General features: G+C 41.2%; 1 protein-coding gene across 2 annotated transcripts in view; it reads left to right on the top strand.

Annotated features, from left to right (window-relative positions):
- Positions 1-14,602, top strand: part of Mrrf (mitochondrial ribosome recycling factor) — a 52,715-nt gene that overhangs the window by 189 nt on the left and 37,924 nt on the right. The window contains exons 2-3 of one of the 2 annotated variants that reach the window (XM_021155532.2): positions 4,655-4,866; positions 9,367-9,522. In XM_021155532.2, coding sequence (XP_021011191.1) covers positions 4,683-4,866; positions 9,367-9,522 — 340 coding nt within the window. In that variant the 5' untranslated portion in view covers positions 4,655-4,682. Of the gene's footprint in view, positions 1-4,654; positions 4,867-8,814; positions 8,912-9,366; positions 9,523-14,602 lie in introns of those variants that run through there. The other variant, XM_085834973.1, reaches the window with a different exon arrangement.

Here is a 14,602-nt window from a genome sequence, read left to right as displayed (position 1 = left end):
TAGGATCTCGGAGGGACCTCGTAGGGCTAGGATACCATCCGTGACTGGTTCAGCAGAGTTCGGCTCGACCTTAAGGCCGGGGGCGGGACTTCAATGCTCTCAAGGGTGGGGCGGGGCCCTTGTCACTCAGCCGACATTTAGAGCCTTGCCTGGGAACTTGGTAAAATAGTTCCTGATGCTCTAGACGTCACCTGACATGAATAATGCCTTTTCCAAACAACCCTACACGCGGAGGTGTAATTATTCCCGGTGATGAAGAAACAAAAACTCAAGCGCTGTTTTTACCAAGGTCGCGCGTCTCCCAAGTGATGGAGTTTGAATTCCACCCAGGCCTGAGTCGAATGCCTGGGGCTTTTAAAAATCATCATTCTGCTGTCCAGTGGGCAAACAGTTGTCATTTCGATGGTGCTTCATCATTCCGGTGACTCTGGAACATTTTACAGATTAAGATCACATACTTAGGAAGCACTAGAAGCAGGACAATTGCCTAGGCCATCTCAAAGTTTGGTGCTTTTTTTTTTCTTCTCATTCCTGTGTTTTTATTAACTCACACACAACTACTTGTCTTCTGGATTGTGGAAGCAGTAAGGCAGGCAGCACTCACCACAGTAATGTCTGTCAAGGTAACTAGCCATGAACTAGCCCCATGTTGATCAGAAGGACATTTCATCCACTTTATAGTATTTCAGCACAGCCAACTTAACCTTCTTATTCTTATTCTTCTTGGCAGTGTTATAACACTTATCCTTTTTTCAGGACCACCATGAAGTCTCAGCACACCTTTTGAATGTTACAGTCAAAGTATGGCCATCTTTCAGCTGCTTGCCAGCAAAGATAGAAGGAATTCCTTCCTTATCCTGGATCTTGGCCTTAACATTTTCTATAGTGTCTGAGGATTCAACCTTTACTGAGACCTTCCATAAGGGTCTTCATCTCTTCCTCTTGTAAGGTCTGCATGCTCGGGGTGGTTTCACCACAGATGGTGGATCGGATCCACAGTGCTTTCTCTTTTGACCACATTCCATTGAAATTCCCAGAATCTTGGAGAACCCATAGTTGGAAAGCCAAGAAACTTGATTTGATTCCTTCAGTTAATGGCCTAGGATACAAAACCAAATTAGGAGAAATTATTTGCTATAGTTCCCATCCGTGGTAGAGCTGTGATCCATGCTCTTTGAATGTAAGTGGCTGTGAATTCCAAAGTTGCATGTGATAGACATTGATGAGGTGGGTACATTGGAATCCAGGTCTCCTAGTCTTTATGCGAAGTCTTTGTCCACTTGTTAAGTTTTTACTATTCCTCCTTTGGCATGTGCCTATTTGGATGTTGTATTGAGTCAGGTATTCCAAATACCTTTCTTTACATGGTACTGAATTTGTAAAGAAGCACAAACGCACCATGTTCCAAACAAAGAACTGGAAATCCAGGGGATAATGGAAGCAGTGTTGAGAAATAGAACCCAGGACCAGCCATCAGAGGTGTAGATTCCAACTCTGGTGCCAGCATTTTGACATTTGGCAAGGATTTAATCTTTGTGGAAGTCCATCATCATACTTAACACATTTGTATGATGTCTTTATTTTTGTACTATACTAAGTACAGGGTACAGTAGTAAACAAGTAGGTTAGTAGGTAGATTCGTGTACTAGAGCTGTTGTGAAGTGCCAACAGTCATATGGAGATATTTAGATAAGGATCAAGTAATTATACATATTTACTTTTATTGTTAAAAATTATGTGCTGTGATGAAGTATTGGCATGAAAGCTACATTTCAGGAAATGTGACCAGTTTAGTTGGAAGAGCTGGCCAATGACCCTGTGCTCTGACAGAGTGATGATAAAGAAGAATGGATGGTAAAGAGATAAAGGGAGAACATTCCAAGCAGGGGACTAGGGATGGGGGTGGCACATGCCTTTAATCCCAGCACTCAGGAGGCAGAGGCAAGCAGATTATCTGAGTTCAAGGCCAGCCTGGTTATAGACTGAGTTCCAGGATGACCAAGACTACACAGAGAAACCCTGTCTTGTCAAACCAAAAAAAAAAAAAAAAAAAAAGAAAGAAAAGAAAAAAAAATGTATGTTGTATATCAATACACAGTGGTTGGAAGGGGCTGCTGAAGCAGTAGACAAGCCAGGATATAGGTTCATAAATGTATGAAACTGTTAAAAGAGTCAATAAAAAGCGTTATTAAAATATTCATTATTTAAAATGAAAGAAAGATGTGGTGAAAGTTGTTGCTGAGAAGGACTGACCTCCTCAAGGTCACACATGCAGTAAGAGGAGAAACAGGTTCTCTTGTGAGTGGGTTGGCTAGTTATTGGAACATACTAGAACTCTCCTAAGTTTCTTCTTTAGTTTTAGTGCGTCATGTATGCTGACCTGACTGTTCGTGTTCCTAAGGTTAAAGACCCAAAGGACTGCTTTATTGAACTCCACTGTGAAATTTCCTGGCTTCTGTGCAGTGAAATGTATGCCTCAAGCATTCCAGCAATGTGGTTATTTATAGAGTTGTCTTCCGGTTCACTTGGATTGGGTCTGCTTTTCGGTACTGCATTTTCTGTCAAAGGTTGTTTATTTCTAACCCATTTCAGTTTCCTGTTGCTTTGTGGATTGGTATTATGGCCCACAACAGGAACTCCAGGAAACCTGTCATGCACAACTGCAGCCAGATTGAGACCCTGTCAATTAAAAAAAAAACACCGCACATTATTATATACCCATATTTGGGTATAAATATGAGTTGGACATTGGCTATATTAGGTAGAAACTTAGATTTAGAAGTGTCACACAGAGCTAAACTTTTGTGAACAGTTCTTAATAGTATTTGACTATTCCTTATCTTGGACACTTAATCTCTGAGCCTCAGTTTTAACACGTACAAAGTGGGGACTGTAATGCTTTGTCTGTGACATTATTGATAGGAGTAAAGCAAGCAGCCCAGGCCTGTGTTTGTAGAGCCCACACAGGCTGATTGCAGATATGCAGCATAACTTGCTGTCAAAAATTCCATCAAGAAAAATTGTTTGCCTTTGTATTATTCATGCTTTTTTTTTTCTCTTTGGCTTGTTTTTTTAAGACAAGATCTCATCTAGCTTAAGCTAGCCTCTAGTTTGCTGTGTAAGTGAGCCTGACCTTGAACCCTCCTCTTCCCCTCCCCTGCCTTACTTCCTAACTGCTAGGATTGTAGGCAGGCCTCACCACACATGGCATTGTGTGTTGCTCATCTTTTCATTAAAGAGAATTCACAATGGTAATAGTGGTCACACGTCTTGAACAGCCGGCGTATTCCAGGTACCATGCGGCTGTTTCACAGTTATGTGTATTGTTTACATGTACTCACTATTTCATTTTTAAATGAGACTCATCTTGCTCACTGAGAGAGAAAAGATGAATTGCCCCAGGCAGAAATTAATATTCATGTCTGACTGAATCTAGGCCACTTTATACCTCAGTCCTGATATCTGTGCAAGTGTCTTCCTCATATCTGACCCGAAGGAAAACTGATAGCTATCAGTAAGCATTCTTTTTTGTGTCCCTGTTATATAGTTGTTACCAAGCCAAGTGTTTTACCTGCCTAGCCTCGTTATTCCCAACTTGAAGAAGTAAGTACCAGTCCCATTTTACAGAAGAGAAAATGAAGATGCACAGAGTGCTGGGGTGGATCTGTCAGTGGTGGATCTGGGATTGGGTTCCTGCTGTGGAATGCCTGCTCTTGTTTACTCCATTATGCTGCACCAACATTTTAGCAGTTGTTTTTTTAATGAGATGTGATTTTCAAAGACAGTGCTTCCAGACACTTGATACTAGTTGTTCTTAATTTTTAGCTAATAGCCAGATTCTTGGCAGAAGCTCTCAGTGTTATACTGTTGGCTAGGACTGTGTTCTGTCTCAGGGGGAGCAAGAGCATCTTTGTATGGTCAAAGACTTCAGAAGTCTGTATAAGTTGTGTTAACTCAATGGATGGTGGCATTTCCCAGTTCTAGACCGTGAAAGACCTCAGTCCTCACTCATGCTTCAGACTCAAATTAAAGTGCATTCTAATTGGTAATCAGTGCATAAGGAACCAAAGAAAATTTGAATTTAATGCCGCCATGTACGTTTTATAGTCATTTTATGCCTATTAAAATGTTTTTCTTACTTAAACTCTCTTCTAGTACTCGGCCTTTCCTCTTAAGCTTTATCAAGATTTTGTGCTTTTGCTCATATAAGGGCTTAATTAGCGTCATTACAGATTTAGGCTGCTGCACATTTGCTGAGCAGGCATTTAGATGCACTGGAAGAACTCTCCAGACGGGGTGGGTCACTTAAGACTCTGAGCCTCAGTCTCTTCATCCTGTAAAATGAGGCTAATCCTTCTTCCCTGGGGATGCTGGGAGGAGGGTTAGGGATAATGTATGCACAGTGCCAAGGCCATGGCTTAGTTTGAGGGTTGCTTGGCAGTTGGCATAAATTCATTTTGTAAGTTGCTGTGGCTTTTCTTTTACTGAAGCCCCCCCTCCCCCTTTTGAGAGAGGGTTTCTCTGTGTGGCCGTGACTGTCCTGGAACTCTCTTTGTAGGCCAGGCTAGCCTCAAACCTTGCCTTTGCCTCTGAGTGCTGGGATTAAAGGTGTGCACTACCACTTACTGAGATCTTTGTGTCTTGTTCTTTGTAGTGGCTGCTTCTGAGGATTCTCTTCCATCATGGCCTTGGGAATAAGATGCTTTCGCCTGTTGCACCCTGCTTTTCGCAGTTACCATGCTGCTTTGACCAGACCTGTTTCAGAAGTTTCCATGAAGACAGTGAGTGGAAGACAACATGACCATAGGCAGTACTCAGCCTACCCAGCAGTACCAGTTCGCCATTTTGCAACCAAGAAAGCCAAAGGTAGATGGTCTCCTTTCCCATCTCATCCCTTTCTCATGTTTAGCAGAGATCTCAGAGGTGTACTGAGTTTCTTTCCTTTCCATATAAGGAAATGATATTCAGATGTTCATAGACTAGCTGTGTTAGAACTTAGGACTTGTTTTGTTACCTTTATACCTCAATTTATTTTTGTTAGTAGCTCAGAAAATGCCTAACTTACTTCATTTAGATGCAGAACTAGAGGTAAAAGTACCAAGCGAACTGGTGGCCTCGTGGCAGGGATCAGCATACTCTCTTGTCTTTTAGGAAGACTCAGATTGGGGGTATAATTAAAGCCAGAAGGGTTTTGGGTGAACGGGCATTAAAGCCATGGGTTAGATGGATGATCTTAATGGTTTATGTCATTAAGAATGAGATTTTGATGTTCTGCAGGTCTGAGCTTAAATGCCACCTCCTCCAGGATGCCTTCCTTGGCCTGAGACTGGGTCAGGTCCCCTGTTACATGCACTCATGTACACTATTATTTTTCTTTGACACACTTAGAACTGTAGTAACTCATCTATCAGTTGTAAAATTGATTATTGTTTGTTACCTGTCTGCCCTGTTGGATCCGATGAAGATCAGTTTCTTTGTTGTTGTTGTTTAGCACTCTCCAGGGCTGTATATAAACTGTGTTTTCAGAACATTTGTGGGATGAATGAATGACAGGAAATGGTGAGGCAGGCCCGCTGTTTGCAGTGGTGTATCAGGGAGCCCCATTGAGGATGGCACTAGAAAAATATGCTGCTGGGTATTACCACCCCTCCCCACACACAGACCCCAACTTTCTTTTTTGTTCAACACAGATTCAGATCTGCTTTTTGTTGAAAAGAGGATTGGCACTTCGATGAAGGAAAAGTAGTGCTTCCAAGATTTATCTTCTGTTTAGTTAAGTGTTTGATTTGTATGTTATTTTTTAACATTTCTACTCCAACCCTTACCATTATCCGTTGAAAATAATAATAATTTTGCAGTGTAGAAACCCTTATGATTAATGAATACAGATTTTAACATGTAGTAAATACAGAAGCTGAGGTATAGTTGCCCATGGACTCATCCAGATAGGGGAAGCACAGGGAACCTGGGGCTTCTGAGGCTGTGGTATCACAGTCTTGTAGATGCCCAGTGTGGCCTGTAAGCAGCATCTTTCCTCTGGCTGCTGACAGTCTCTTAAATTTACTGGAGTCTTTCTACAGTGGGGATGCTGTCCCTAGTGTTTGTGCTACAAGGGATGTCTTTCACTATAGTAGTTTTCGGTTCTCTTCTTTGTACTTTTTGTATCTTTTTCAAGAACTCTTTTCTATCCCAAGGGAATTTATTTCTAAATGTGATATGAATTAATAATTTTAACTGTTAAGCTGGCTGTGGTGGCTCACACCTGTAATCCCAGTGCTGGAGAGGCTGAGGCAGGAGGATTACTTCTAGCTCAAGGTGGTCCTGGGCTGAATAGTGAATCTCTAGGCCACCCTGGTTTGTAGAGTGAGATTTTTTTTTTTCAAGAAAACAGAAACTAAAGCTCAGTTCATGTTTCTTTTCCACATGGACTGTAAGCGGTGTGGCCAGCACTTTGTTATCTAATTGGTGTGAACTTGTATGTTGTATGCCACATTTCCTTATGTATATAGTTTCTGTTGAACTGCCTTGTTTCTGCACCAAATTGTCCTCACTTCCATACTCAGCCACAAAGCCTCTCATGCTGTGCTGCGGATCTTCACCTATGACACGCATTTTTGTCTTGTCTTTTTCCTCTTCTACGTGAAGCTTCTATGTGAACCAACATTTTCTAGAAAATGATATCATTACTGTATAAATTATGATATGCTCATAATTTATTTTTAGGCATAAGATACAGAAAAGCACATACCTACATTATTAAGTGATTGGCTCAGTGGATTTTTAGAAGCTGTACACAACCATATATCCATCTCCCAGATCAAGAAATAAAATGTAGGGAGACTGGCGAGATAGTTTAGCAGTTAAGAGCATTGGCTAACTCAGAGGACCGGAGTTTGATTCCTAGCACCCACATGGTGGCTCAGTACTGTAACTACAATTCTAGAGTAGAATGGCAGTGAGGTTAGCTTATGCTTAGGATCACAGTTTCCATGGACTTAACTTTTTATTTGCTCTGCATAGCAGTTACCAAGAACAATATGTTCAAATCTCCTGGTAGGAGTGTAGAATGAACAGGTCCCCTTTTCCATTTTGTGGCTACCTTATGTGTATATGTATACTTTATACCCTGAATTATTACATGTCTTCTTCTGATACTATTTTGAAGAAGTCCTCATTTCTAATAATGCATTGTCTTAAAATATTTTACTTGCTATTAATATAATAAAACTGACTTCATTAATATTTTTCAGGTTTATACATTTTTTTCTATCCACTAAACCTGTAATTTCATATATTTATAAAGTTTCTTGTATATTCTGAATGGTTAAATTAAAGTCTTACTGAGAGCCTTGAGCTCTTGGCTAGTCATTTTGATTCATTTTTGTTTATCTTATTTGTTGAGTATTTACATTTTAATTTTGTTTTGTACTTTTTTGTGGTTTTCTTTCCTTTTTCTTCCTTTCTATTAAGTTAATCAGGTTTCTTTATTTCTTTTTCATCTCTGCTAATTTGCAAACTATGTGTGTATAATCATGTGTCTTTAGTTGGCTAGTTACCCTTAACTTTTTTTTTTTAGCATTTTCATAGAAATAAAACTACAACTTGCTAATTTTCACAAACTGAAGTCACCAGTATAACCAAGACTCCCCTTACCCTGCAATCAAGAACTAGTGTGTGGGGACCCATGCCTATAATCTTAGTCCTCAAGAGGCTGAAGCAGACAGAGAAACAGACAGGCAGATAGACTAACCCACCAACCTAGCAAGACAGTGTCTCATAAACCAGAGGCTGGGGCTGTAGCTCAGTGGTAGAACACTCTCCCACATCAGAAGTCCCTTTCCACCCACATCTAGTGAGTGTCTTTTCTCTTGTCTCCTATGGGTACTAAATTACTCAGATGTCTGCTGTCACAGATTGGGTCTGTTTGTTATACACTACTCAGGATCTATTCTAATATATGGCTTTTTTTTAAAACTATAGTATGTATTTTTGTGTCTGGCCTCTTCATTCAACATGTAATTTTGATCCCTTATGGATAAATCTGTCTTTTCTCTTCAGCTTTTAGAGTGGTCTGTATGTCTTTGGTTTTCTTTATTCACAATCTGTCCAGATATGGATTAGCTTCTATTGTTCTGCTTGTAATGAGTGTTTTTGAATTGACATTTTTTATCAGCTCCAAAAATAATAAGCCCTTACCCTTTTTACTCAAGAGCAGTGGGGGCTTTGAGCAGGATAGTGACTTGAACAGACCTTTAGAAGGGAAGCCACTCTGCTTCTTGTTCATTGGTTACTTTGGACAAATGTTTAAATGCCTTACATCCCAGAGTTTGTATTTTCCGACTCAGAGAACTATCTTGAGTGTCAGATGGAAGAGAGTATTTGAAGTTGCATTTCAAATTAGGATGTGGAACACAGCACAGTCAACTAGCTGTAGATAATAAAAATTGCTGAATGAATTTTAATGTTTTGTTAAGTGTCTAGTATTAGCATCATAGCCTTTATTACACAGATACTATCTAGGTATTTTCATCTTCCTGATCCTTTCCCACCCCTATGTAGAAATACAAGAGTATTTGTGCCACATGCACATTAATTACAGAATGTATGTGGAAAAACCCCTGACGTTTAGACATGATATCAGATTCCACCCGCCCTCTAGCACTGTTGATTTTCTAAGCTATTCGTCAGTGTGCTCTGGTGGTTAGTATTTAATGTCTCTGCAGTTCATTTTGTCCAGATCAGCCATAGTGCTGAGCCTAACCTTGTCTTAGTATGATTGAACCTGAATTAATGCATTTCCTTTCTCTCCATTAGACTTGTGGAGATGGTCTTATGAAAAGTTCATGGGCTTAAAATTAGACAGATCTGGGACCAAACCTTGACTTGACCATTTCCTGACCTGTGACCTTAGGCAAGTTACTTTACCTTTCTTGTCTTCTGTTTTTCTAAACAATAAGGTATTGATTTACTTCTGGACTCCTCAGTGTATGTCTACTCTTTTGGGTGTGTAAGTAACTTCATTTGTCTTCCTTTAGCAGCTTTATAATACAGACTTTATTAGTCTTCTTTTATGAAGATAGAGTAGCTTGTCCAATGTCATAGAGCCAGTGTGCTGCAGTTGGCTAAACCCAGAATGTCTAATTGTAAAGCCTGTGCCCTTGCTAATGTCCAAGGATTTAGCACGGATGTGGGAGCTAGCTGATACCCAGTACATACGAGCTCCTGGGTAGGGCAGAGATGAATTGTATAAAAGTCTAGCCCTTGACAGTGCGCCTGTGCACAGCAGGCACCTTTGAAACTGCCAATGTTTGTTACTTGTGTTATGCTTCTGTTCTGTTACTCACTGGCTGTTTGTTCCCTTTTTAGCTAAAGGGAAAGGACAGCCCCAGGCCAGGGTGACCATTAATAGAGCCTTGGTTGAGGATATAATCAACTTGGAAGAGGTGGATGAAGACATGAAATCTGTGACAGAAGCACTTAAGGATAATTTCAATAAGACTCTCAACGTAAGGACTGCACCAGGTTAGTGGCTGAACCTAAGTTTCCGGGAGCGTTACAGTGGGAAAGAACAAGGCTGTGTCACCGAGTCAGCTCGTGTCGGCCTGACTAACTGGTGTTTATGAGCAGTTACTTTTCCATAACGGAGGACTTTCCTTGTCTAGTTTCTGCTGTATGGCTTTGGGGCAGTAGAATGTAAGTGAGTTAGTGTGTCTCATGGCTCTGGGGTAGTGCTGAATGTGTCCATTAAGCAGCTGTGTCCTGTGGGGAAGTATTATGTTTGGCCCACAGAAAATTAGCACAGTGGTGAGAAAACCTGTCACGATTGGTGCTCTTATAGAATTACACTCTCAAAAAGATGTGTTCTTTTATAGTTGGAGATATAAGCAAATGCAGGTATCTAGGCTCATAGTTCTATGTCCTTAGTCTCCTTTTTCCCCAGTTTGTTTTATTTGGTAGTTCTTAGCCTGTACTGAAAACTGAATTCTACAGACATGCCCACCTGAGGCCCTTTTGTACCCAAGAGCTTGACCAGGAAGATTCCGTTTAGGTTAATAGCTTCCTGAAAGAGGCTTTCCTAAGTGGGAAATGTCAGAACTGTCTAGGAGAACTGTTTGCAGATGTGATGGAGAAGTGGGTTGTCAGCTAATGGTACAAGTGGGCAGGAAAAATCCAATTGCTGTTAAATTGGCCTTTTGCAAATTGTCATCATCCTATAGTTAAGCCTGGGACCCCCACCACCACCATCACCACCAAGGTATCTGCGGGAACTTCAGCTCTCTCATTCATGTTTTGATTGGGGAAGTTTTTAAGGAAAACAGAAGATATTTCATGAACTTGTTTGTAAAAAGTCCTCAGTTCATTATAAAAATGATCAGAACCATGTTGAGTTCAGAGATGCGATCTGGCGGGAAACTAGAAGGCAGTTCCTGGCATTTGTTAACCTTTGTGCTGGGGTGTTTCTGCCTCTGCTGACAGTACAGCGTGCCATTCAATCTCTCCCAACTGTTTATTTTAAGCTTGCTTATTATTTTAGGTATGAAACTGATAAAGTGCTCTGTCTCCCCTGTGCTTTCTGGCCTGTTAACATTCTGCAGCCGAAACCAGAGAGCAGCTTGAGAGAAGCCTGGGGAGAAACGTGATACTTAAAATGAGCCAGCCAGTTCCACTCTTGTTGAACTTAAAAAGATGATAGGCTCGGAAAGAGGGTGGGAGTGTAATTTGTTAAATGTTAACCTCTGAGAAAATGAGGGGCAGGAGTGAGCTTGAGGGAGATTCTCACTGGGGACAGATTGAGGGGAAAGGATTTGATGCATTATGTCGATACGGATTGAGGGGATAGGAACCACCACAACTGCACAGACATGCTCATGAGGGGACTTCTGTGGCAAGGCTCTTACAGTCCGTCTGGAAAGCTGAGCTAAGACCTATCTGTAGCAGACCTCCCCTTTTCCCTTCTCTTATGGTTTAGTTTGTATAATGTTCTGTGTAGAATTTGAGGCTGTAAAGAAACGGGGTGAAACAAGCTAAATTTAGCCAGTGGTCTCTGCTAGACAGGTTCTTTTACATCATCTTGCACTCTTACCTGAGCCAGCCACACTTTTCCTCTTCACGTGCATCTGTCCCATGACATATGCTGGTACTTGGCCTCCATGCAGGCTTGTCCTTCCTTGGGCTGCTTTCCCTCATCCCCCATCATCCTTGTTCACTTGTTGCAATGGTGCTGAGCACACACTTTGTGGCACTTACTGAAATAGGTACAGAGACACAGAGGGAAAATCTGCTTCCTAACTTCCAGGAACTTAGGAACTCATATGAAAGGGCAGACAGGTAAACCACTGTGTAAAACCACATAATGCAGTAGTGAATACATAGCTAGAGATGGTCATGTTTGTACTTGGATTTAAGTTCTGTAATAAGAGCTGTTGTGACACTGGGCAAATTATTCTGTTTGCCTCAACTTCCTCATCTGTAAAATGGTCGCAATAATAATCATCTTATAAGTTAATGAAAGCATTAGAAAGTATTAGCATGGGCTGGATAGATGGCTCAGCACTGATTGCTCTTTTAAGGGTCCTGAGTTCAAATCCCAGCAACCACATGGTGGCTCACAACCATCTGTAATGGGATCTGACACCCTCATATGGTGTGTCTGAAGATAGCTACAGTATACTTACATATAACAATAAATAAATTTTGGGGCAGGAATGAGCAGAGGTCCTGAGTTCAGTTCCCAGCAACCACATACTGGCTCAAAATGAGTTCAATTCCCATCGACCACATGGTGGCTCACAACCATCTGTACAGCTACAGTGTACTCATATACATAAAAAAATATTTTTTAAAAAGTATTAGCATGAAGCATTGCTTATAGGATGTGTTCAGTAACTTAAGGCTGCCGTCATTACTGTTGAAACATGCGTAGGATACTTGAGGGCTTGTAAGAAGGGTCTGAAAACTGAGGAGGCAGACAGGGTTCTTGAGATCAGGTACTGCTACAGAGAGATGTTAAAGAGACTTCTCTGAGTAAAGACGCACATGCCTACATAGTGGTCGACATAGTGAGTTCTAGGCCAGCCAGAGGGAAAAACAAGTCATATACTAGAATTTCAACGCTTTCGTCCTACCTCACCTTACCAAACACTGGGATCATGGGAGTGAGTCCATAGACCCAGCTTTAAATAAGATTTATTCAAGAAATGTTGAGAAAAATTATAAGTGAATCTAAGATACTATGGAGTGAAAGATCTGATGTTATTTGGATATTAGTTCTTTTCTGCTAGATCTGTTGATGTATGGAAACCTAAATCTAAAAATTTTAAGTGATTGTAGTTAATTTTAAAAGATGAGAAAACTCTAAATAATTTATAAGGTGATTCAGCCAACTAATTTATAGCAATCAATGACTGATTCCTTGGATCACTCTGGGTGAAGTGGTTATTTAAAGATGATTAACTATTCTGAGCATAGTAGATAGTTCCAATCTCGGTGTCTTTGACCATTGCTTTGTAATTCTTAAAGTAGACATCTATACTTTCTTAGTTAAGTTTGTTCTTGGTTGTAAGCTATGGTGAAATAAATAACTTTTATAATTTCAAAAACATGGAAATATATTCCCAATAGAAGGGAAATTACATGCAAGGATGTTCATTTGATTAAAACATAAAAATTCCAGTAAATCATAGCAGCACTATTGGGTCTCAGTTATAAATGCTTTTTAGAATACTATTGGGTCTAGTCCTCATAAAAGCACTTTAAGTACAGTTCCTGTCTCATTTAAAGATCAGGAAGTGGTAGCCCAGAAGGGGCTTAGAATCTGGGAGCAGTGAGTTGTTATTAGGTCCTTGGATTTTTAGAACTGTGGAGACTTTTTATCATTATACATTTTGCAGGTAAAAGCCAGTGTTGCCAACTACTGTCTGTCATCTTATGATGACACTGAATCTGGATGAGTACTTCAAATCTGGTCTTTGGGCCATAGTGCGGTAGTGCATTAATCCCACACCATGTTGTCAGAATAGCTTTAGTTTATTTGAAAGATACCTCTCCCACCTCCAGGACCCCGTTTCTCTTTGTATCTCTGAATAAACTGTCCACTAGTAGTTCCTGCGGTGAGTAATAAGGGTTTAGTTTCATTTGCATAGGAAGTCAGAGACTTTGAATAATGTTCTGTCTAGAGCAGTGGATTTATTTATCTTTTTTGACTAATGAAAATTTTGCTCAGAATATTCAGGTCTGGAAAAGGATCAGATCTAGAGTAACAGTGAGGTTTTAATAATCTGTGCTTTGTTTGTTTTAGTGGACTTGTTTCTGAAGAGGGTCTCAGGACCAAAGGCAAGGGAACATAAGGAAGTTGTTCTAAACAGGCTGTATGCTAGACTTGTGTGGTGAATTAAAAACATTACAACAGAATCAGGATCTCTGGGGGTGGGAGTGGGGGTGGCAAGAGTAAAGGCCAAAGCCCTGATGCTTCTGTGCACAGTTGTTTCTGTGTAGAGAAGGAGAAGAACATAGTTTGCAATCAGACTTGAGCAGACATGAGTGAGACTCTTGGCTCTGGATTGTTATTTTTCACTTGTTAACTCTGTGATCTTGGTCTGTTTATTTTTCTCAAGTCTCATTTTCTCATCTGTAAAGTGATGGTAATAACGAGAGCATGGCAGGGTGGGACAGAGAAGCCTAGCCTGCCTCTAGAAGATCAGGCTGTAGGCAGGCCTTGTAGGGCATTTTCTTAATTAATAATTGATGGGGGAGGGCCATCCCTGGGCTGGTGGTCCTGGGTTCTATAAGAAAGCAGGCTGAGCTGGACAGTGGTGGCACACACCTTTAATCCCAGCACTTGGGAGGCAGAGGCAGACGGATTTCTGAGTTCAAGGCCAGCCTGGTCTACAGAGTGAGTTCCAGGACAGCCAGGGCTACACAGAGAAACCCTGTCTCGAAAAAAGAGCTGTCTCCTGTGAGGCTATGCCAATGCCTGCCAAATACAGAAGTGGATGCTCACAGTCATCTATAGGATGGAACACAGGGCCCCCAATGGAGGAGCTAGAGAAAGTACCCAAGGAGCTGAAGGGGTCTGCAACCCTATAGGTGGAACAACAATATGAACTAACCAGTACCCCCAGAGCTCATGTCTCTAGCTGTTTATGTAGAAGAAAGTGGCCTAGTCAGCCATCACTGGGAGGACAGGCCCTTGGTCTTGTGAAGATTATATGCCCCAGTACAGGGAACGCCAGGGCCAAGAAGCAGGAGTGGGTGGGTAGGGGAGCAGGGCGGGGGGTGGGGTGGGGGGAGGGTATAGGGGACTTTCGGGATAGCATTTGAAATGTAAATAAAGAAAATATCTAATAAAAAAAATTAAAAAAAAAAAAAAGAAAGCAGAGAAGCATGGGGAAAAGCCAGTAAAGCCGGTAAGCGGCTCCTCCATGGCTTCCGCATCAGCTCCTGCGCCAGGCCCCAGCCATGCTTGAGTTTCTGTCCTGACATCCATCAGCGATGAACTGTCCTATGCCATAGGAAAGGCTTTAAGTCCAGGCAAACTAGAATGGTTACTCACCTTGGTACCAGTAAGGAATTCCCACATGATTCTGCTAGCATTACATACTCT

The sequence above is a fragment of the Mus caroli genome, unplaced genomic scaffold (assembly GCF_978045245.1).
Source record: "Mus caroli unplaced genomic scaffold, Mus_caroli_1 scaffold_2, whole genome shotgun sequence".
NCBI lineage: Eukaryota > Metazoa > Chordata > Mammalia > Rodentia > Muridae > Mus > Mus caroli.
This window is presented reverse-complemented; position numbering and strand designations above follow the sequence as displayed.